This window comes from Arvicola amphibius, chromosome 7 (genome assembly GCF_903992535.2).
Source record: "Arvicola amphibius chromosome 7, mArvAmp1.2, whole genome shotgun sequence".
In the NCBI taxonomy this organism is placed as follows: Eukaryota; Metazoa; Chordata; class Mammalia; order Rodentia; family Cricetidae; genus Arvicola; species Arvicola amphibius.
In genome coordinates this window covers 78,110,451-78,132,318 of record NC_052053.1, presented here as the reverse complement: position 1 = coordinate 78,132,318, position 21,868 = coordinate 78,110,451, and the positions used below count along the sequence as shown (strand labels likewise).

The window sequence follows — 21,868 nt, the reverse complement described above, 5'->3', positions numbered from 1 at the left end:
CGCCCCCGCTGTCGGCACGCCCCGGTCACGTGTCCCGACGTCGGCGCGCCGGGTAAGGGGAGGAGGGGCACGCCGGGAGGCGCGTTCCCAGGGCTTCGGGCCAAGAGGCGTGTGCGCGCGCATTCTTCTACCTAAGTCCGCCCGAGGCGGCTGCGAGGGGCGCTGGGTACTTGTTGCAGCACCCTGCACTTACCCTGGCTTTGTAGCGTTATTATTCGTTGTGTCTGAGTGGAATGATCGTCACTACGCACAGGAAAGCCAGTTCCATTGATTCATTTCCTTTAGGCGGCCGCCATCCACCGGGTGTTGGCATACAAAAAAACAAAAAACTGCGATCCGGAGGAAGACTCTTTCCTAGTTGACTTTGCGTTCCGGCGGCTTCTTTTTGTCAAGAACTTCTTAAACCATTTTGCAGTCTTGGTACTTTCATAAGTAGTACCTTGCTTGTTATCTAGTAGGCGAGAAGAAAGACACTGTAAAGTTTGAACAACAAAGAACTAGGCTGATGAAGCTCACCTGCCCCCGTGGGGAGCCAGATCTCTTCCATCAACAGCTCTTGTTTATGATTTTACGATAATTCCAGCGATGCAATCACAAAACCGACTTACATTAATGAAGTGTCCTGCAGTTTTCCAAACACAGTTAAATACATGGTTTCTGTCTGAACGCCAAAACCGCGCTTTGAGTAGTTGGGACAAGCGTTATTACCACTGTTTTACAGCTAAGGAAGTGGGCAAGCCAAGACTAGAATCTAGGCTGTGTTCTCCAGGGATTTGCGTTTTTCGTCTTTCCCAAGTTTTTCCGAAACAAGTTTCCTGCCACATTTCCTTTTGATGGCATTAGGTTTATTTTTTTCTTTTTTCTTTTTTAATTTTTTTAAATTAATATTTATTTTTTTATTAAAAATTTCCATCTCCTCCCCTCCTCCCTAGGTTTATTTTTATGTATATAAATATTCTGCCTGCATGTACGTGCCCAACGTTGCCTGCCTGGTACCACTGGAATTATGGATGGTTGTGGAGCCATCTCTTGAGTGCTAGGATTCCAGCGCAGGTCCTCTACAAGAGCAGCAAGTGCCTAAATCATTGATCCATCTTTCTGGCCCTTTTATGGTTCTTTTGAAAGCATCTCAGTAAAAGCACCTGCGTGTAGTTCCTGAATAAACGGATTCGGTTTAGCCTATTTCACTTCTTAGTTCCAGAATAATATTTTAAAGATGTAACTGATCCTTTGTTAGCACTTTCACTTTCTTAACTATATACATACATACATACATCATACATACATACGTGTGTGTGGTGTGTGTGAGTGTGTTGTGACCTGTATGTAGCTCAAACTAAACTTTGGCTTGCTGAAATATCCTTGAACTAGTCTTTCTAGTTCCATCTATAGGGCGATGGGACTACAAGAGTGTATAATGGGGTCCAGAAATCCACTTTCCTTGGTGAATTACTTCCTTCTGTTGACTATATGCAACATTTATGATGTATGGGTCATGATGGTGAAGTTACAGTTAATGAAACTTGATTCAATAAATGTATCCTTACTCGGTTTTTTGGGAGGTGGATTTGAAACTTGCTCTGGAGTTTCCATGTGCTTGACGCTCTATTAATAAACACTATGTTTGTTTGGTTTGGTTTTTCCAGACAGGGTTTCTCTGTGTAGCCTTGGCTTTCCTGGAACTCTGTAGACTAGGATGGCCTAGAGCTCACAGACATCCACCTGCCTCTGCCTCCCCAGTGCTGGGATAAAAACGTGCACCACCACACCCGGCAAATACTGTATTTTGCAAGTCATTTCCCCTTGTGACTGGCATATTGTGTACAGGGAAAATGGGTGTGGTTTAGGTAAAAATGGCAAGCTTTAAAGGATAAAAACACTGAAATTTTGTCATGGGTTTGCTTTCCGGTTTTCTTTCTGTTTTATGGTCAAAAAGGATTCCAACCTTCTGATATGTGTTCTGGTTTTGTTTTGTTGAATATTTGGCGTATGTGTGTATGTGTGAATGTGGTTGTCCAGGTGTGAGGACACTCTCGGGAGTCAGTCTTCACTTTTCACTTTGAGATAAGGTCTCTCTCTTTTCATTTTTGTTCAGCTGGCATTTGAGCTTCTCCTGTCTCTGCTTCCATTTCCCCATGGTATCACTGAGATTACAGATGAAGACACTGTGTGCAGACTTGCTTGGGTTGTGGAGATTTGAATTCAGGTCCTCACAGTCGAATGTCAAACACTTTACCCACTGAACTCTGTCTTCCGAGCCCTTGTTTTTAAAAGGTATTTTAATCTTTATTGTTTTAGAGATTTGGTAAAGGTCATAGATTGTTTTTGTCAACTTCCAGTGGAAGAACTTGTAGTTCTCAGAATATTTTCTTGAATTTTTGAGGGGCACTTTGTGTTTTTCTTGCATTGATTCATTAACTCTCTTCTTTCAGGAAAGAGCTCTTCCAGCATTATCAGTTACGTCTTCTTCTTGTACTCTCTCTGTCGTCTCTATCCTAATCCTTGAAGATCTGGAGATTGTTCTTTTTGACATTAAGATAGCCCATACAGGTAGATCCACTCCATCCTGGCCAATGGTAAGGAAATTTAAGCATGCATCTTCTCATTTTATTGAAATAGGAGGTTTGACCTTGGGAATGGCTGCCTTCAGGAGACTTGGTCTAGGGTGGGTTCACTGCCTAAATGACAGAATGCTAATGACTTGGATGTCTCCAAGTATTGAAGCAAGTAACTGTTCTAGTTGTCCTTTGTATCATGTTAAAGCAGTCTTTTGTCTTCTTCCCCTTTTTGTATTGGGGTAAAAAATATATGAAAAATAAACACGGGTATATTTCAGCATTCAGTATGTGCTGAGTTGCCCTCCGTCACTATCCTAAGTCTTAGTGATTCTTTCTTATCTCTCTCTATTCCTCCTACTTAATTTTTTTCTAATCCTCATGCCCCTACCCTGGTAAGAGGTATTTTTGTTGAAGCTGGTGCCTGACACACCCCTAATATCTGACTCGAGGTTATTACTGTTATGGTAAAACGCAAAGGTACCAGAGTGGCGGCAGTGGGGCCACGAGACCACGGCAGGTGACAGAAAGAGACCTGTTAGGCACGCCATGCAGAGAAAGTGGCTATATATTTAGTGGGTTATGGAGGGAAAAGGGAAAGGGGGGAAGGGGAGAAGTCTGGGAAAGGGGAGAAGTGGGGAGAAGGGAGAGAGGCAGAAGCTGCCTCTTCGGGAGAGATGTGGAAAGGAAGGAACTCAGGCTGGAAGAGAAAGAAAAATTTGCTTGCCTCAGTGTGTGTGGGGGGAGTGGGTGGAGCTTGTCTCTTATAGGGACAGGACAGACCATTACAATTATTAAGAACAATTAGAATTTGTGCTACAGTTTTCCTTAACTAAGAGAAGAATGCATGCACATTAGGAGAGAAGGAAGATCAGAGACAGAAACAGAAATTGAGAGAGAAGTGATGACAGCATTTTAACATTGTGCTTAGGTGGCTCCAAATCTACCCCCCCCCCCCAATTTTATGCTTTTGGAAGCTATTATGTGCTCCTGACTCCTCATTTCATCTCCTGCTAGTTGGAAGTGGATAAAGACAGTGGGTCTCTGTTGCTTGCAACCCAGAGGTCTGAGTTCATAGCCAATTCTTCCTCCTCCTCCCTCCCCTTCTTCTCCTCCACTTCTCAGAGTCCTATTTATGTGGTCACCAAAGTTGAAAACCTGAGACATTTGCTTCTGTGAATTCCAGTTTCTGTTACTCTAGGGTCTTGTGTTTCTTTTTCTTGTATTTGTGGTGTGAGTCCGTGTGTGTGTATACACATGTATGTGGGTGTGTACATGCCACAGTATGCATGTGGAGGTCAGCAGACAGCCTGAGGGTATCAGTTCTCTCCCTCCACCATGTGATTCCTAGGGGTCCAGCTCCAGTTGTCATGTTTGACTAGAACCACTTTTACCCAGTGAGCATCCTCACCAGCCCGAGCTCCCGTATTTTCTCCCCAATGTACTTGCTTTTCTGCCATTCATAACTGTCCACTGAAGCCCCTTCTCAAACCCTTTCCTGAAATCTGCTATGGTAACATTGTTTTTAAGTCTCAGAGAAAGGCCAGTTGTATTTCCTACAATTGTTTTGCATATGTTACTGCTTCCACACATTTCTTTCAAACTTCCTGGAGTCTAAATGGTGAGAACTGAAATACATATGCCAAAGTGCCAAGAACTGGAAAGATGGCTCAGCAGTTATGAGGACTGGCTGCTCTTCCAAAGGTTCTGGGTTGGATTTCCAGCACACCACAAAGCAAGCTACTCACAAACATTTGTAATTCTAGTTGCAGGGGATCTGATGTCCTATTCTGACCTTCATGAGCACCAAGCATGCGTGTAGTGCACATGCACACATGCAGGCAAAACTCACGTACACATCAAAGTAAATGAATAGGTCTTTAAAATTGTTTAAATGTCTAAACAATTGTTTAAATGTTTAAAAGGCAGCAATCTTGTTATAGTAATAAATTAACATTTATTAATTATTAAGTTAATAAGTAATAAGTTCAATAAAGCTTCTAGAAAATAATATTGGAGAATATATTAATTGAGTTTGGAAAGAAAAGATTCTTTTCTTGAGGTAGGATCTCATGTAGCCAAGGCTGATCTCAAACTCTGTCTAGCCAAGAAGCTCTTGAATTCTTGATCATCCTGCCCATATGTTCCAAGAGCTGTTTTTTAATTTGAAGGACAAAAAAAAAAACCCCAAAGAAACCATAAATGTAAAGATAAGATTTATAGATTCAACTGTATTTGAACGTGAACTTCAGAGCAGGGTACACGGTGTCCATAATTCCAAACTTATATGTGGAGGCAGAAGGACCAGAAATTTAGGAGTTCAAATCCAGCCTCCAGTCTGTAGTAGGTTCAGGGCCAGTCTGAACTACAGTGAGACTTTGTCTCGAAAACTAATAAAAAACTAAAAATATACCTGTAATCCCAGTACTTGGGAGGCTGAGGCAGCAGGAGTTTGAGGCCAGCCTGGGCTACATAGTGAAATTTTGTTTATAAATAGTGAGGTCTAGCTCTTAAAAAATATATAAAGGAGTATGAAAAGACAAGGCATGCAATGGAAAGAGATATTATAGTTTATAACCGTAGGAAAGCTGAGAGTGTAGCTCAGCAGTAGAATGGTTCTCTAGCATGTGTAAAGACCCTGCATCCAGTCCTCAGCACACAAAAGCCTACTTAAAATGGAAATAATGAAGACTTCAAAAAAATGAAGAATTATAAGTAAGAGAAATGAAGAGGGGCTCAAATAGATTAATATAAAGGAAGTACAAAATTGAGACATGTTAATCCTGATGCCTCGGATTGATTTAAGAAAACAAAGGAAGACCATTTGGCAGGCAAGATGACTCTGTAGGTAAAGATTCTTGCCACCAAGCCTGAAAACCTGAGGTGCCCAAGAACCTGTGTTGGAGCCCCAGAATCTAGGTGGTGGAAGGAAGGAACTGACTCCCCCATAAGTTGTCCTCTGACTTCCACACATACCCTGTGACACATGGAACACCACACACACACACACACACACACACAAATGAATAAAAATAAAAAGGTAAATAAACATTAAAAATAAATCTAGCTGTGAGTTGAGTCCAAGGCCAACCTGGAATCTCAAGAAAAAAAAAAGAAAAGAAAAAGAAAAAGGCAATTTTCAAGGTTGATTAGGATATGAACTTAGAACTTTCTTTTTCTTTGCTGCTGGTGGGAGTGAAAATAGAAAAACTAATTAGGAAAGCGGTTCAGCCTTGCCTAGGAAGGATGAAAACTTGCTTGTGCTACCACACCACTAAGATCAGAAGGCCCAACCCTCTCTAAACATACTTAGCTGGTACTTAGTGATTAGGCAAAGTTTGAGAAGTATGGTAATTTCATATTGAGTGCCTATCAAAGTTAGTCTCTAATGTGTTTTGTCTCTTTAAATGATTAAAGATAACACGGCCTAGCAGATGCGCCAGCTGATAATAGCTGTCAAGCCCTACAGGCGGCAACAGCGGCTACCTAGGAGCCACACAGAGTAGTTCCAATCAGAGAAGGCTGGGGGCTGAGTGTCACTGCTGCTATTGTGGACCATGGTTCCTGGATCCAGGACAACTGGGGACAAGATTGTGGCTGCCCCTACAGGTGCACTGCGGTGGCTGTAACTGCAGCAGAATATGGCAGCTGTCAGTCAGACACCTGCTTCTCGGAGCAGCTTGTTATTGTGCCAATTTTCTCTGTTTCATTGCTGTTCATGGAAACTTCAGTCCAGCCACGGATGCCCTAAAGAGACTTCTTTCTAGCCCCAGAAATCACCACAACAGTCATGTCCTCCGTGTAATGACAGCTTTGCTTTGGAAACTCGGCTTTACTCACTCCCATCACAGCTCCGAGACTTCATCCTGAGGTTGACAGCTCCAGATGACCCTTAGGTGACCTTGTCTGCAAGGAATGCAGGTGTCTTCCTCCCCCCTCAGCAGCTCCTGTCATCACAGCTCCTCCTCCACCCATGACAGCTAGTGTTGCAGTCTGAGGTCTCAGGAAAGCCTTTCTGAATGGTCTCAGTGCCTGTTTGTGGTGTGGCTTGAGCAGGAGCTGGCTGCCCCAAAGAGCAGAAAATTCTCTGGGCTGCCAGTTGCAGGCAAAGCCAGAAGCAGCAGCTAGAGGGCATCGGAAGAGTTCAGGGAGCAGCAGAGAGCTGGGAAGGAGTGTGGAAGAGCTAAGGAAAGATAACGAGGGTGAAGGACTGTGGAAACTGCAGGAGGCAAGAGGCTGCAAAAAGCTGCCAGCCCCAGCTGCTGTGAGCTCCAGACAACTGCCCAGTTACCCAGAGTAGCTAAAAGCTGAGGGGCTGGGCACTGAAAGTACAGAAATGTAATTCTAGCTGCAATAAGCCTTAGACTTTGAAAGTCTAGAGCCAGACATCTGTGGGTCCCCTGACTTAGCTGGCACAGGGGTTCGGGCTGCCCACCTTACTTCCGTGGAATCCAACGTAAAGAATGCTCAGCTGGTTGGTGATACGAGCTTTCCACTGTGGGGTCGGAGTGTGGGAACGCTCACCAGCCTCGTCTCAGCCACAGTCGCTTCTGCAAGGTGATCCGACGAACTGTTAGAACCCCGAGATCGCCTTCTGGGGGTTAAGTTCTTTGACAGAACCTTGCTTCTAGCCTTTTCCCTCTCCCAGTTTGAGCCTCTCAGTAACATTCCAATTGCTCAGGGTTTATTGTTTTAATAGTCTGATATGCAAACAGAAGAGCAAAAGTGCCTCTTTAGAATATTCAGTAGAAGATGGATTGCAGGTGCCAGGCCGTCCTGGGCTATATGGCTTGTTTTAGGACACATTGGCTTACGTATCAATATACTCTCAAAAAGGAAAAAAAAAGTCCAAATGTAGTTCCAGGGAGATGATGAAGGTCAATTTTGAAACAAAAGGTGATATATGAAAACAAAAACTGCTTCTATAGTTTAATATATATTATATAGTTAAAAATATAGATCTATTATATAGCTTAATAATCTATATGTATATAGATGTGTACACCCAAAATGAAAAAGAATATAGAACACCAAGACTGTCTTCTAAACTGCCTGAGGGTGCTTCTGCCTTGAGATTCTTTGTAATCATGGACCACAGCTTTTATTGGGTCTTTTTATATTATCATCATGCCTGCAACTCAAAAGTGTGTTACTGATGCTATTGGTTACATAACTTGGACGTTCCCCACCCTTGCAACTCGTCTGCCCTTCCGGCTTGCTTATCGGAGTCTCGCTGTCCTTGAGGTCGCAGTTGCAAAGACAGACACAAACAGAGACAAAGAGAGGCATTTCGTCCCTCAAAGACATTTGCTCCTTGACCAGAAATTAAAGGTGCGTTTCTAGAGGACACAGTTCAAGATATTTGGACAGGAGGTAGCGCAGCACTAATGTTGTTATATAATCTTCCAGAAGCCCCACATCAGCTTATTAGAGAATGAACACTTTTTTTTTTTAAAAAAAAAACCACATTAAAAAAAGGTAAGTGGGTGAAGGCGTCTTTCATATTCATTGTATACACAGAGCCAGAGCTCTAGTTATGCCCTTTTATGTAACTGCAGCAGGAAGGCCCGCATTGTGGGTCACCGGGAGTACACTGACTCCGGACCCACTAAGCCCTTTATTGAAAATTGTAGCAGTCTGAGTTAGCAGTGCGGGCCTTTTGTGACTCGGAGAAATTAGACTGAGGGAGGGTTGCTCGTACCTGTAATTTGAACAGCTAAAGGAGCTGTCTCCTGGGGTGGGGGTGGGTGGCTGGGCGCTTAATTGTGTTGTGGCTGAATTTAGAGTCGGATTTACTGACACTGTCAAAAGTAATTTAAGTTCGTTGTTAGAGAGGAAAACTTAAAATGGTTGATTCTCCCAGCAGCTTTGTCGCGTTTCAAACTTCCCAAGGTTAGGATGAGTTCAGCCAGGTTTTCTGAATTAAACTCTTTCTCAAGTTCAGGTTGTTGTTCTTATTTTGCTTCATTTTTTGGTTGTTGTTTTTATTTTTTAAAGATTGGATCTTACTGTATTGCCCTGAATGACTCTGAATTCTTGGGCTCAAATATTCTTCTGCCCCAGCCTCTTTATTAGCTGGGACTGCAGGTGCATGCTGGGGCTGCTGGATCATGCTGGGACTGCAGGAGCATGCTGGGGCTGCAGGAGCATGCTGGGACTGCAGGAGCATGCTGGGGCTGCAGGAGCATTCTGGGGCTGCCGGAGCATGCTGGGACTGCAGGTGCATGCTGGGACTGCCGGAGCATGCTGGGACTGCAGGAACATGCTGCTGCCCCCAGCACCAGTGAGAAAAGAGAGTAGTATGGAGGCGGAGGCTGAGACACTAATATTAGCATATGAGGGCTGGAGAAACAGTTCAGAGCTTAAGAGGACACAAGCCCAGTGCCAGTGCCCACCTCAGGAGGTGGAGTTACTCCAGCTCTGGGGGATCCGACTCTCTTCCTGGCCTTCGTGGGTGCCCACCCACACACAGGTGCCCACAAAAATAAATGATCTTTTGAAAGATTAGCTTATGAAAGAAACCATTGTGGAGGAAGACTGGACCTTTATCCCTCCCTCCACTGGTTACTAAACAGAGCATGTGCAGAAAAAATGAAGAGGATCTAAATGACTTAAATGTCACAGACTCTAGGCAGGGCCACTGAACCTTTGACATTCTCTAGAGCTGGCCTATTTCCAATATGAAAAGGGCTATTCTACTTTAATAAACTGTCTCTGTTTCTACCACAATCTTACATGTCCCTGGACCAGTTCTTTGTTCCAGGACACACCAGCCTCCACCTTTAGGCCAGATCCCATAGCCTGAATCAGACCGCATCTCCCTGCCACTCTCTCTAGGACAGAGAGTTGGAAGCTGTCTGTGCTGGGACTTGTCAGTTCTCAGTTTATGGTACCTGGCTCCTCCATGCTCCCTGTTACATATGCTATTGTGAGCTAAACCAAGTGGCGTGAAACTTCTGCCACCCGGGAAAGGCTATACAAGCCAGACCTTTCCTTTGTTCTGGGGATTGCTCCAAACTCTCCATCAGAAGCATTGGGTGTTCTGTAGGCAGCTTTCTGAAGCAGCTCTGCTATTCCACCCCTTATTTCTGTCATGGCTGCACATTTCGAGCCCCGCTCCCCACCCAGCTTCTCTCTAAGCTTCAAAGGGAAGCCTCTTATTCCCTTTAAGACTTCTCCAAGTTTAGACTCCTCCATATTGTATTGAATTGTTTCTAATGCTCATCCTCCACCTGGAGATGTGCTTATGGCCTTGAGAGCCTTTCATTATAATAAACTTCATTCCTGAAGGGAATTGATGTGTTAGCTTTCCTTTGCAGATTGGCCACAGAGGCTTTTTCTTTTCTTCTTTTTAACAAGTGCCTGAAAACTCCTGCAGGTGCCCTCTGAGAGGGCAAGTCAGTTTAAGAGTGTAGCCCCTGGTATGTGGATCATGTTTTAGTGGAAGGTCACACACCCAAGACTGCATTGACAGCACAAACTGGACTTGATGAGTTAAAAACTAAAACAAAAGCAAAAAAAAAACCAAAAACCAAACCCATGAAATTGAGCAGATAGGGAAAGGGGGTGGGTCTGGGAGGAACTGGGGAAGGGCAATATATAAGATTGAAATATATTGTACAGCCAGGCAGTGGTGGCGCATGCCTTTAATCCCAGCACTTGGGAGGCAGAGGCAGGAAGATCTCTGTGAGTTCGAGGCCACCCTGATCTACAGAGTGAGTTCCAGGACAGGCTCCAAAGCTACAGAGAAACGGTGTCAAACAAAAAAGAAATATATTGTACAAAATTCTCAAAGAACTAAAATAAATAAATAAGTAAGTAAGTAAGTAAAATTAAAAATGGGGACTGGAGCGATGACTCAGAACTTTTCTCCATGCCTCGTCCCCTGAGGTCTGCATGAGGGAAGGACAGAACTGAGTCCTGCAATTGTTCTCTGACCTCTGTGCAGGGCTTACGACACACAAGCCCCTTCAAAACAAACAAGCTAACAAACATAAGGATAAAATGACTGGGTATCATGGCACCTTCCCTCAATGCCAGTGCTCTAGAGATTAAAGGACAATCAGTCATGTGAGTTTGAGGTCAGCCTGGGCTACGTAGCAAGACTCTTAATATGTATGGACACACACACACACACACACACACACACACACATAATATAAATGGAGATAAATGAGTACCAAAACCATAATACAATATATAGTAGTGGTTTGGATGAGAGTGGGTCCCCTAGGCTTATATATTTAAATTCTTAGTCTCTAGTTGGTGGAAGTGTTTGGAAAGGATTAGGAGGTATAACCTTGTTGGAGGAGGTGTATCTCTGTGCGCGGGCTTTGTAGTTTCAAAAGTCCACACTGTAATGGATTATTAAAAATTCTGCAGATACCCTAGTAGCTGCAGTGGCAGAAACGCTGCAGGTCCCCTGGGCAGCAGCAAGCAGCAGGCCATGTGGTGGCAGGCAGGGGCAGCAGTCCCAAGAGCAGCCAGTCCCAGGCAAGGACAGTATAGGAGACCACGCAGCAGGTCTCTGAAAGTGGCTGGTCCCTGGCAGCGAGCCACGTGGCAGTGGCAGTGGTGGTGATGGGTGAGAGACAGACGGAGGCAGGCCATGCAGAGTGGGGTTGGATATTTATTTAGTGGTTATGGAAGGGAAGGGAGAAGGGGAGACGAAGAGAGAGAGAGAGAGAGAGAGAGAGAGAGAGAGAGAGAGAGAGAGAGAGAGAGAGAGAGAGAGAGACCAGAGACCAAAGCTGCCTCTCTGAGAGGGAGCGGGAGGGGGGGTGAGGGGGTGGGGAGGGAAAGAGAGAGAGACTAAGGCTGCAAGCAGGAAGGAAGATCTGCCTGCCTCAATGGATGGGGGAGGGAGTGGGCATGGCTTGTCTCTTAAAGAGACAGAACAATCATTACACACATCATTTTCAGTTCTCTCTCTCTCTCTCTCTCTCTCTCTCTCTCTCTCTCTCATGGTTGTTATCTCAACATGTAAGCTCTCAGCTCCTGCTCCAGTGCCATACCTGCCTGCTGTCATGTTCCCTGTATGTCGGTCATGGACTCATTCTCTGAAACTGTAAGCCCTCAATAAACTGTCTTTTCTCAGAAAAAAAAAACTAACACACACACATACTTTAAAAAATGGAGTAATACTCTGAGGAATGATAAAACAAAACAAAACAAAACAAAAGCAAAAAACCACTTTAGTGTAACAATCCTGGAAGCAGAGGCTAATCTAAAGAGAGGCTCTTTAGGTATCAGATTACTGAAACACTGGATCCCAAATCATTGGGATTTCCTAGGAATCTCATGACTGGAAAAGGACCTTGCCTTTTTAGAAGAGATTTCTGACAGTTCTGATACCTTTTCAGATAACTTTGCTAAAAAGCAGAGAATATGATACATTAGCAATGGGCAGGACAATTCCTTGACCAGGACTTCTTAGCTATGCATACACTCACCATTTATTTAAGCTTAAACCCATGTAAAGATCCCAAAGATAGACTTAAGGGTGTCATTGGATGCCTGAATTTGTTCCTTTTGAATAAATCTCCTTTTCTTGATTTTTCACTTCATTTGGCCTATTGAGAATAGGTGGGAAAGTCCAGTTTGTTAGGAGTAACAGGGCCCAATCTTTGACCCTAGTAACCATGATAATATCAACAGACTTTTCATTAAGATTCTTCATGAAACCTAGTTCCAGCTAGCTTATGTCAGAATGGAAGCTATTGTTAAGGATATAAGGAGTGGGATTGGAGAGTTGGCTCAGCAGTTAAGAGCACTAACTGCTCTCCCAAACCCTGTTCAGTTCTCCACACCTCCATGGCAGCTCACAAACATCTGTAACTCCAATACCAGGAGATCTGATGACCTCTTCTGGTTTCCTCAGGCACAGTCATACATGTAGGCAAAACACCCATTTCTTTTTTATCTCCAGCTATAACAAAAGTCGCCCCTTTACAATCTTCCTCAGCTGTAATTGGTGGCTTCTCTGTTCTGCCCTGTTCCATAGCCACTTCTAAATAATAACTCAGAGGTTTATATTAATTATTAATACTCAACCAATGGATCAGACTTATTACTAGTTAACTCTTACATTTAAATTAACCTATATTTCCTGTCCATGTTTTGCCAGTGACTCGGGGCTTGTTACCTCATTTTTTACTTGTTTGGCCATTGGCTGGTGTCAGTTTGATTGTTCCATCTAACCTTATCCTGCCTGGTCATAGGTCAAACAGCTTTTATTATTAACCAATGAGAGGAATACATATTCACAGCCTACAGAAAGATCATCTCCCTTTCTGTCTAATCAAAAAGAAAGGTTTTAACTTTAACATAGTAAAATTACAAACAATAAAAGTTAATAAATAAGAATTACAATTACAGTATTTAGTCCATTTGTACTTGGCAAAATTAGAGAAAATACTCTGGTATCAACCTTACCTTGATGAGTCTAAAGTTTTATACCTAATTTTCTTCTTTATTATAACTAAGAAAAAGCTATAATTATAACTATTTAGTTTTCTACTCCATCAAAGATCCAAAAAGGAGTAAGCAGGAAATGCAGGCAAGTGACTTCCAAAGAATGCAAGAAGTGACAGAAACAACTGGTTGCCTAGACAGTCACCCAAGGTTCTGTAATGTTGAGGCATCCATCGTTAGCCTACAAGCCTAGCATATCTGGCAGACTTTTTTTTATCAGAAGGACCATCCTATCTTGTCTTGGCAAAGTTCAGCAGTCAATGCTTTTGCATTGTGCTGGTCCAGTTTGTACAGTAACTGTCAGCAATCGAGGCAAGGCCAGTTTCTTTGTCCAAATGTCTAGCTGTTGTCATAAAGCAAACAAATTCCATATGGAGTTTCTTTTATGCCACCATTTTCTCTGGAGTACATTGGTGCTTCCAGGAACAAATTTGTCTCATAGTCATGAAATGTCTATGTTATTAAAACATTTTAAATACCCATATTCTGTAGGTCTTTGAATGTTTGAAGAATACCTATTTATATGAAATATATCTTTGTATATCTAGAAAACATAACTAACATGACTCTAAATTTGACTTTTATAGATGATTAACTGTATTTTTGTAAATTTATATTTTTAAATTACACATTATATTTATAATTGAACTGTATAAACATATCTTAAGAAAGAATAAAAATATACATACAATATAACAAAATTAACTTTAAACTTATATCAATAAACAAAATTCATACCAATATAAAATATTTTGAGACTAACAGTTGTTTTTTGGATAAAAGTAGATTCAATAATCTACCATTTTCTCCCATCATTTCTACATCACTCAGCCTTGGGGTTCCTCTGAGATAGCACATGGTTGTCTTCCTGGGGTCATATGTGATTCTTGGGCTTTCACTTGGGTTCATAAGCCTATAACCCCAAGCCTAGATGCTTTGGACCATCTTTATTTTATTTTCTTCTGAAACAAATTATTCAACATTTGCATCCTGTAATTTCTTTTTTTATTTATTTTATTGAGCTCTACATTTTTCTCTGCTCCCCTCCCTGCCTCTCCCCTACCCTTCAACCCTCTCTCATGGTCCCCCATGTTTCCAATTTACTCAGGAGACCTTGTCTTTTTCTACTTCCCATGTAGATTAGATCCATGTATGTCTTTCTTAGGGTCCTCATTGTTGTCTAGGTTCTCTGAGATTGTGATTTGTAGGTTGGTTTTCTTTGCATTAGGTTTAAAAACCACATATGAGTGAGTACATATGATAATTGTCTTTCTGGGTCTGGATTACCTCACTCAATAAGATGTTTTCTAGCTCCATCCATTTGTCTGAAAAATTCAAGATGTCATTATTTTTTTTTCTGCTGTGTCTCCATTGTGTAAATGTATCACAATTTCCTTATCCATTCTTCGGTTGAAGGGCATTTAGGCTGTTTCCAGGTTCTGGCTATGACAAACAATGCTGCTATGAATATAGTTGAGCACATGTCCTTGTGGCAAGATTTAGCATCCTTTGGTTATATACCCAAAAGTGGCATTTCTGGGTCTTGAGAAAAGTTTCCTAATTTTCTGAGAAATCGTCATACTGATATTCAAAGGAGTTGTATAAGCTTGCACTTTCACCAGCAATACAGGAGGGTTCCTTTTACCCTACAACCTCTCCGGCATAAGTTGCCATCAGTGCTTTTGATCTGGCCATTTTTACAGGTGTAAGATGGAATCTCAGAGTTATTTTGATTTACATTCCTCTGATGGCTAAGCATGTTGAACATTTTCTTAAGTGCTATTTAGCCATTTTAGATTCTTCTGTTGAGAGTTCTCTGTTAAGGTCTGTACTCCATTTTTATTGGGTTATTTATTCTTTTGATGGCCAATTTCTTGAGTTCTTTGTATATTTTGGAGATCAGACCTCTGTCTGATGTGGGGTTGGTGAAGATCTTCTCCCATTCTGTAGGCTGTCGATTTGTCTTGTTGACCGTGTCCTTTGTTTTACAGAAGCTTTTCAGTTTTAGGAGGTCCCATTGATTAATTGTTTCTCTGAGTGTCTGTGCTACTGGGGTTATATTTAGGAAGTGGTCTCTTGTGCCAATGTGTTCAAATGTACTTCCCACTTTCTCTACTATTTAGAAGGTTCAGCGTGGCTGGTTTTATGTTGAGGTCTTTGATCCATTTGGACATGAGTTTTGTACATGTTGATAGATATAGATCTATTTTCATTCTTCTTCATGTTGATATCCAGGTATGCCAGAACCATTTGTTAAATATACTTTTTTTTCCATTTTATATTTTTTGCTTCTTTGTCAAAAATCAGGTTTTGTAAGTGTGTGGACTAATATCCGGGTCTTCGATTTGGTTCCATTGATCCTCCTGTCTATTTTTATCAGGCTGATTTCAGTACTGTAGCTCTGTAGTAGAGTTTGAAGTAAGGGATTGTTATGCCTCCAGAAGTTCTTTTATTGTACAGGATTGTTTTGACTATCCTGGGTTTTTTGCTTTTCCATATGAAGTTGAGTACTGTTCTTTCAAGGTCTGTGAAGAATTTTGCTAGGATTTTGATGGGCATTGCATTGAATCTATAGATTGATTTTGGTAAGATTGCCATTTTTACTATGTTAATTCTACCTACCCAAGAGCATGGGAGATATTTCCACTTTCTGGTGTCTTCTTCAATTTCTTTCTTAAAAGATGTAAAGTTCCTGTCATATAAGCCTTCCACTTGTTTGGTTAGAGTTACTCCAAGATATTTTATGCTATTTGTGGCTATTGTAAAGAGTGATGGTTCTCTGATTTTTTTTGAGTTAATCTCATATCTTCCCACATTACTGAAAGTGTTTATGAGTTGTAGAAGTTCCTTGGTAGAATTTCTGGGGTTGCTTATGTAAACTATCATATCATCAGCAAATAGTGAGAGTTTTCTATTGACTTTTTCTTTTCCAATTTGAATCCCCTTGATCTCCTTTTCTTGTCTTATTGCTATAGCTGAATAGATAAGGAGAGAGTGGACAATCTTGTCTTGTTCCTGATTTCAGTGGGATTGCTGTGATTTTCTCTCCATTTAGTTTGATGTTGGCTGTTGGCTTGCTGTATATTGCCTTTATTATGTTTAGTATGTTCCTTGTATCTCTGCTCTCTCCAAGACCTTTATCATAAAGAGATGTTGCATTTTGTCAAAACCGTTTTTGGCATCTAATGAGATGATCATGTGGTTTTTATTTTTAAGCTTGTTTATATGGTGTATTATGTTGACAGTTTTTTATATGTTGAACCATCCCTGCACCTCTGGGATAAAGCCAACTTGATCATCATGGATGATGGTTCTGATGTGTTCTTGTATTTGATTTGCCAGTATTTTATTTAGTATTTTTGTATTAATGTTCATGAGTGAAATTGGTCTGTAATTCTCTTTCTTAGTAATATCTTTCTGTGGTTTGGCTATTAGGGTAATTTTAGCCTCATAAAAGGAGTTTGATAGTGTTCCTTCTGTTTCTATTGAATGGAACAATTTGAGGAGTATTGGTATTAGTTCTTCTTTGAAAATCTTGTAGAATTCTGAACTGAAATCATCTGATCCTGGGCTTTTTTTTTTTTTTTTTTTTTTTTTTTGGAGACTTTTGATGAATGTTTCTATTTCTTTAGCAGTTATAGGTCTGTTTAATTTGCTTATCTGGTCTTAATTTAATTTTGGTAAGTGATATTTATTCAGACAGTTGTCTATTTCTTTTAAGTTTTCCAATTTTGTGAAGTACAGGTTTTTGAAATACGACCTGATGATTCTCTGTATTTCCTCTGTGTCTGTTTCTGATTTCTGTTTCATTTCTGATTTTGTTAATTTGGATATTCTCTCTCTGTCTTTTGGTTACTTTGGATAAAGGTTTGTCTATTTTGTTGATTTTCTTGGAGAACCAACTCTTTTTCTCATTGATTCTTTGTATTGTTTTATTTGTTTCTATTTTGTTGATTTCAGCTCTCAATTTGATTATTTCCTGGCATCTAGTTCTTTTGGGTGAGTTTGCCTCTTTTTGTTCTAAAATTTTCAAATGTTCTGTTAATTCACTAGTAGGGGAATTTCCCAGCTTCTTTATGTAGGCATTTATTGCTGTAAACTTTCCTCTTAACACTGCTTTCATTGTGTCCCATAAATTTGGGTATGTTATGTGTCATTTTCATTGAATTTTAGGAAGTCTTTAATTTCTCCCTTTATTTTTTTCTTAATCCACTGATGATTCAGGTGAGCATTGTTTAATTTCCATGGACTATCTTTATTTTCATCTCTTGTCAAAAACTCTACAAACTAAATTTAAATCTAGGTTACAGTGTCTGGGGTTCCACTATCTCCTTTCCTTTCCCTTACTTGCCCTCCTTTTGTACTAAGTGGAGACAAAGTCACTGTCTTTGGAAAGCTCTAAACAGGCTGAGCAAGAAGCGAAAGATTGGTTTTACAAATACCATTCTCCTTTAGTACCAGTTTGACTAAGACACAGAGCTTAAAAACTTAGGGTTTTCAAATTTATTTTGTTCTTTTGCATATGGGAGCTTGCTTTGTTTCCATGCCTGTGTACCACATGTGTGCAGTGCTTGAGGAGGCCAGAAGGGGGTGTAGGATCCCCTGGAACTGGAGTTTCAGATGATTGTATACTGCTATGTAGGTGCTGGGAATCAAACCCAGATCCTCTTGAAGACCCTGAGCTATTTCTCCAAACAGCCTTCTTAATCAGTTATGGCACATCTATGTAACCAATACCCTAAAGCCCACCTCTCTCTTTCCTCAAAAGGGCGAGGCTTCCTCAGCAATCACTTTCTTTCTGCCTTCCTTCCCCTCCTTTGTTCACTTTCCCCAAGGCCTGTGGGGTGGTGGGTAAATGGTGGAGACAGTGAAGAGAGGACTAACTGGCTGCTCATTGCTGTTAAATGCCACGGGTCTAGGTCACAACCCTTGCATGGATGTAGTGTCTCCGAACTCAGGCTTGTAGGCATCCATCAAGATGGCTCCAGGTGGCAGGAATGGTACAGCAGCTCTGAGTTCAGACTTTGTCTCCACCACAGGGTGCCCACTTTCGAGCTACCTTGCTCTGCCTGAGCCTGGCTGTTCTCTCCTTCTCTGTACTTCTGACTTTGCTCCGTACTCCCTGCTGCTGTTCTCTGTTGCTATGCTTTGTTTATTGCCATTTACCATGTTCTCCCTGTTCTCATAGCCTTTCTGCTCATCACAGCTTCATCCTGAGGGTATATAGGCTTCTTCTCCTGGGTAGGAGGACGTTCCTTTGAGCATGTAGTCCAGAGGTTTGGGGGGGGGCCTGGAAATTTGTACTTTTAACCTGATGGCAACACACACACACGTAGAAGAGAGAGAGAGAGAGAGAAAGAGAGAGAGAGAGAATCATTCATGCAAATGAGTCTTTCCTCTGTCAAACTCAAACTCAATTGGTTGCTTTTAGAGCTTCTTGTGAGGGAGAACTTGTACCATTAACGTAGAACCTGAGAGATGAGCATAGCAGAGACTTGCATCCCAGTCATGGGAAAGTCATCTCCAGACACCAACACCACCTCTTTCTTGGTCTTCCTAGTGATATGGTGAACAAGGAGGCTCATCTGTAGCAACAACCAGGCTACAAGAAACAAATAAGTTAGACATAGTACTGGACTTCATCTGAGAGCGGGAATTTGGGTATTCGGACAAATGGGCAGGACAACAGGAACCTACACAGGGGCAGATGATCAGGACTAACAATCACTAAGATGTTGAGAAATCTGGATTTCTCATTGAGGCTCACTGTATCCACATTGAACTATGTGAGCATAATAAAATATCTGCTGGGTTGAGTATAAAGCAGGTGGGTATAGGCACTTGTGACAAGTAGGTGTGCCTAGATCTCCTTCCTCTGGGGATATAGGATCAAGAATATCCAGATCTGCCGGGCGGTGGTGGCGCACGCCTTTAATCCCAGCACTTGGGAGGCAGAGGCAGGTGGATCTCTGTGAGTTCGAGGCCAGCCTGGTCTACAAGAGCTAGCTCCAGGACAGGCTCTAAAAAAGCTGCAGAGAAACTCTGTCTCGAAAAACCAAAAAAAGAAAAAAAGAAAAAAAAAAGAATATCCAGATCTTCCCCATACACAGAATTATGCATCTTTGCTGTGGCTTTTGTGCTTATAGGCAGCTGCTAATGTTGATTTTCATGATTATGGGATAATAAATATTCAGTTTTTAGCTTTACTTTAGAACTAACCAGTCTTGTTAGATGTGGTGGCACACGCCTTTAACCCCAGCCCTCGACTGGCTGAGGCAGTAGGATTGTGAGTTTGAGGCCAGCTTGGGCTCTATATGGAGAACCTGATTCAAAAGGGAAAAAAAAGTTCTTGTTTGGTTTCTTATGTGAGAAAAAGGACCCACACAGGCCAGTAACACCACCTTAGAACTGGGAGACCTATGTTTGTTTTATTTATTAACTATCCAGTCTACAGCATTTGAATAGCATGATGAATTAAGATACCAAGAGAAAAGAACCCCGAGTAATTCACCTTATTCATAACCATGAAAGGACAGCCAAGGATCATTGAATAGCTGGACAAAGCCATCAGAGCCAACAGGAACCTTTAAATTCGGGTGGGTGCAGCAGCAGCCACTCGTTATTGAGTACCTACTCAATACCTGGAGCCTTGAAGCATTTTCTTATAACTAAGCCTGGGCTGTGTTCTCTAGTTCTGTAGTGCCTCCCTACTGCACAGGGCTGGTCAAGATAGAGAGGCCAGTCTCGAATGCAAGATTTAGACCGCGATATAATAGACTTTAAAAATAAAGAGATATAATTAACAAGCTTCCTTAGGAAATATTAGGATACATAGGAAGAAGAAAACAGAATAGGAGCTGGGCGAGATGGTGCATGCCTTTAATCCCAACACTCAGGAGGCAGAAGCAGGCAGATCTCTGGGTTTGTGGCCAGCCTGATCTACAGAGTGAGTTCCAGGACTGCCAGGACTATATAGAGAAACCCCGTCGAAAACAAAAACAAAACAAAAGTGCAAATTCCATCAACACTGGGGCTTGTGCGGTTGGTACGTTGATGCGCATGCTTGGACCACCCGCCCGCCGTTTCCTCGAGGACGGTACCAACGTCTTTGCTTCTACACAGGTGGTACCGGCTTTGCTCTGCCTCAGTGGACTTCTTCTGACCCGCGATGTCTCGCCTGCTATTGCTCTGTCCCTCCCTCCTCCACCACCACGTCGTCCTCTTCTTGAAACCTGGCAGTCGCCTCACCCACTCAGGACAGCCACGCCACTCAGTTCTCTCACCCACGGTGAGGTAGAGCCTGCCTAATGGCTCGGAGGGAGCAGATGCCCTCAATATGTGTGTGTGTGTGTGTGTGTGTGTGTGTAGGTAGGTAGGTAGGAGGGAGCAGATGTCGTTAGAGCGTCTGTGTATATGTGTGTCTGGCATGAATGTGAACGCAGGAATCTGAAGAGGCCAGAGGTGTTGGATCTGAAGCTAGAGCTGGTTGTAACCTGCGTGATGTGGGTCGCCAGGAACCAAATGTAGGTTCTCTGCGAGAGCAGTAGAAGGTCTAAACAGATGAGCCATTTCTCTGGCCTTCAAGAAGATCTTTAGCTATGTGTGTGAGGAGGGGGAAACACACCCAGAGTTTTACGCATGAAAGCTCGCAGAGCTGGTGTTTTATTGCTAACCTCCACGCACCTCTGCCCATAAGCTGTTTTGTTAGCCACAGGTTGAGGAAGCCATACTCATTAATAGTACTTTTCTTCTCTTTCAGGAATCGGCTGTTGGAATTGCAGTGTTTTTTACGACCTTTTTCATCCCAGCTGCGTATGTGCTAAGCAATCTGAACCAGTTCAAAGGACAGTAGATGCAAGATGACGTTGACCATCACCGCAGGTCCAAAATGCTTTCATTAAAAGCGATGGCCCCTTTACGGGAGAAAAATTGCTTAGCTGAACCTATTGTGAATATTCATAACTGTACGTCTGTGTGTTCTGCACTTTTTTTTTTTTCGGGCTGTGCATTATGTGGATGGCAAAAATAATCTGCCTAAGTGTTAAGTAAAATGGAAACACTTGTTTGTGCTTAGTATTGTTTTCCTTTGTACTTTTTTGGGGGGTTTGAAATGCTAGGGATCCAACCCAGGGTCTCATGCATGAGAGGCACTCTACCACTGAGCTACACCCCAGCCCTTAGAGATTGTTTTCTAAACATCATGAAAGCTGTTAAAAATTTACTAATGAAAAAATACAAGAAGAAAAAAAGTCAGTAGCATTGCTGTGAAGGGTTGCACTTGGTGATTCCGAGTGACGTCAAGAGTTTTATGGATGGGAACACTTGATTCTAGTAACATCAACTGAGAAAGATTAAACATGCATTTGTTAGGGTCCGCAGATCACTCCACAAAGACCACCACGCACACAGGCAATTCTCAAGAGCCATTATTTATTGAGAACAAATTCCAGTATACAGGGGTCAACCTCACAACAAAATGGCTGCGACCTGAGAGAAGCTGGCAGGCTCCTTTTAAACCCAGCTAGAGGAATTCCAGAGACAGGTCATCTCCAGCAAATCAGATTGGCTAAGAAAGCAACGGTTACATTAGTTTAAACTTGACTGGCTATGACATCTTTGGATGTGTCAGGGACCGCCCAGAGATGTGGCAAAAGAAAAAAAAAGTGGGGGTTTGCAGATCTGCCCTTCTCTGATTGGCTGGCTCTAACCAAGTGGGGGACATTGGGGATGGGGAGGAGACCCATTGTCTCAGCCTTGCGGATGAATGATGAAGTGGCAAACCAGAAATATGGAACTGGAGGCCCTGCCAAAGGCTGGGCCCAGGCAAGCAGAGTGGCCTG

The 21,868-nt window shown here is 42.2% G+C and overlaps 1 protein-coding gene across 1 annotated transcript; it reads left to right on the top strand.

The window, feature by feature from the left end:
• Nucleotides 1–20,196: 20,196 nt before the first annotated feature.
• On the top strand, nt 20,197–20,880 carry LOC119818361 (cytochrome c oxidase subunit 8C, mitochondrial). The gene is made up of 2 exons (XM_038335657.1): nt 20,197–20,316; nt 20,788–20,880. Exons 1-2 carry the CDS (start codon nt 20,197–20,199, stop codon nt 20,878–20,880), a joined length of 213 nt encoding a protein of 70 aa, XP_038191585.1.
• The last annotated feature ends 988 nt before the right edge of the window (nt 20,881–21,868 follow it).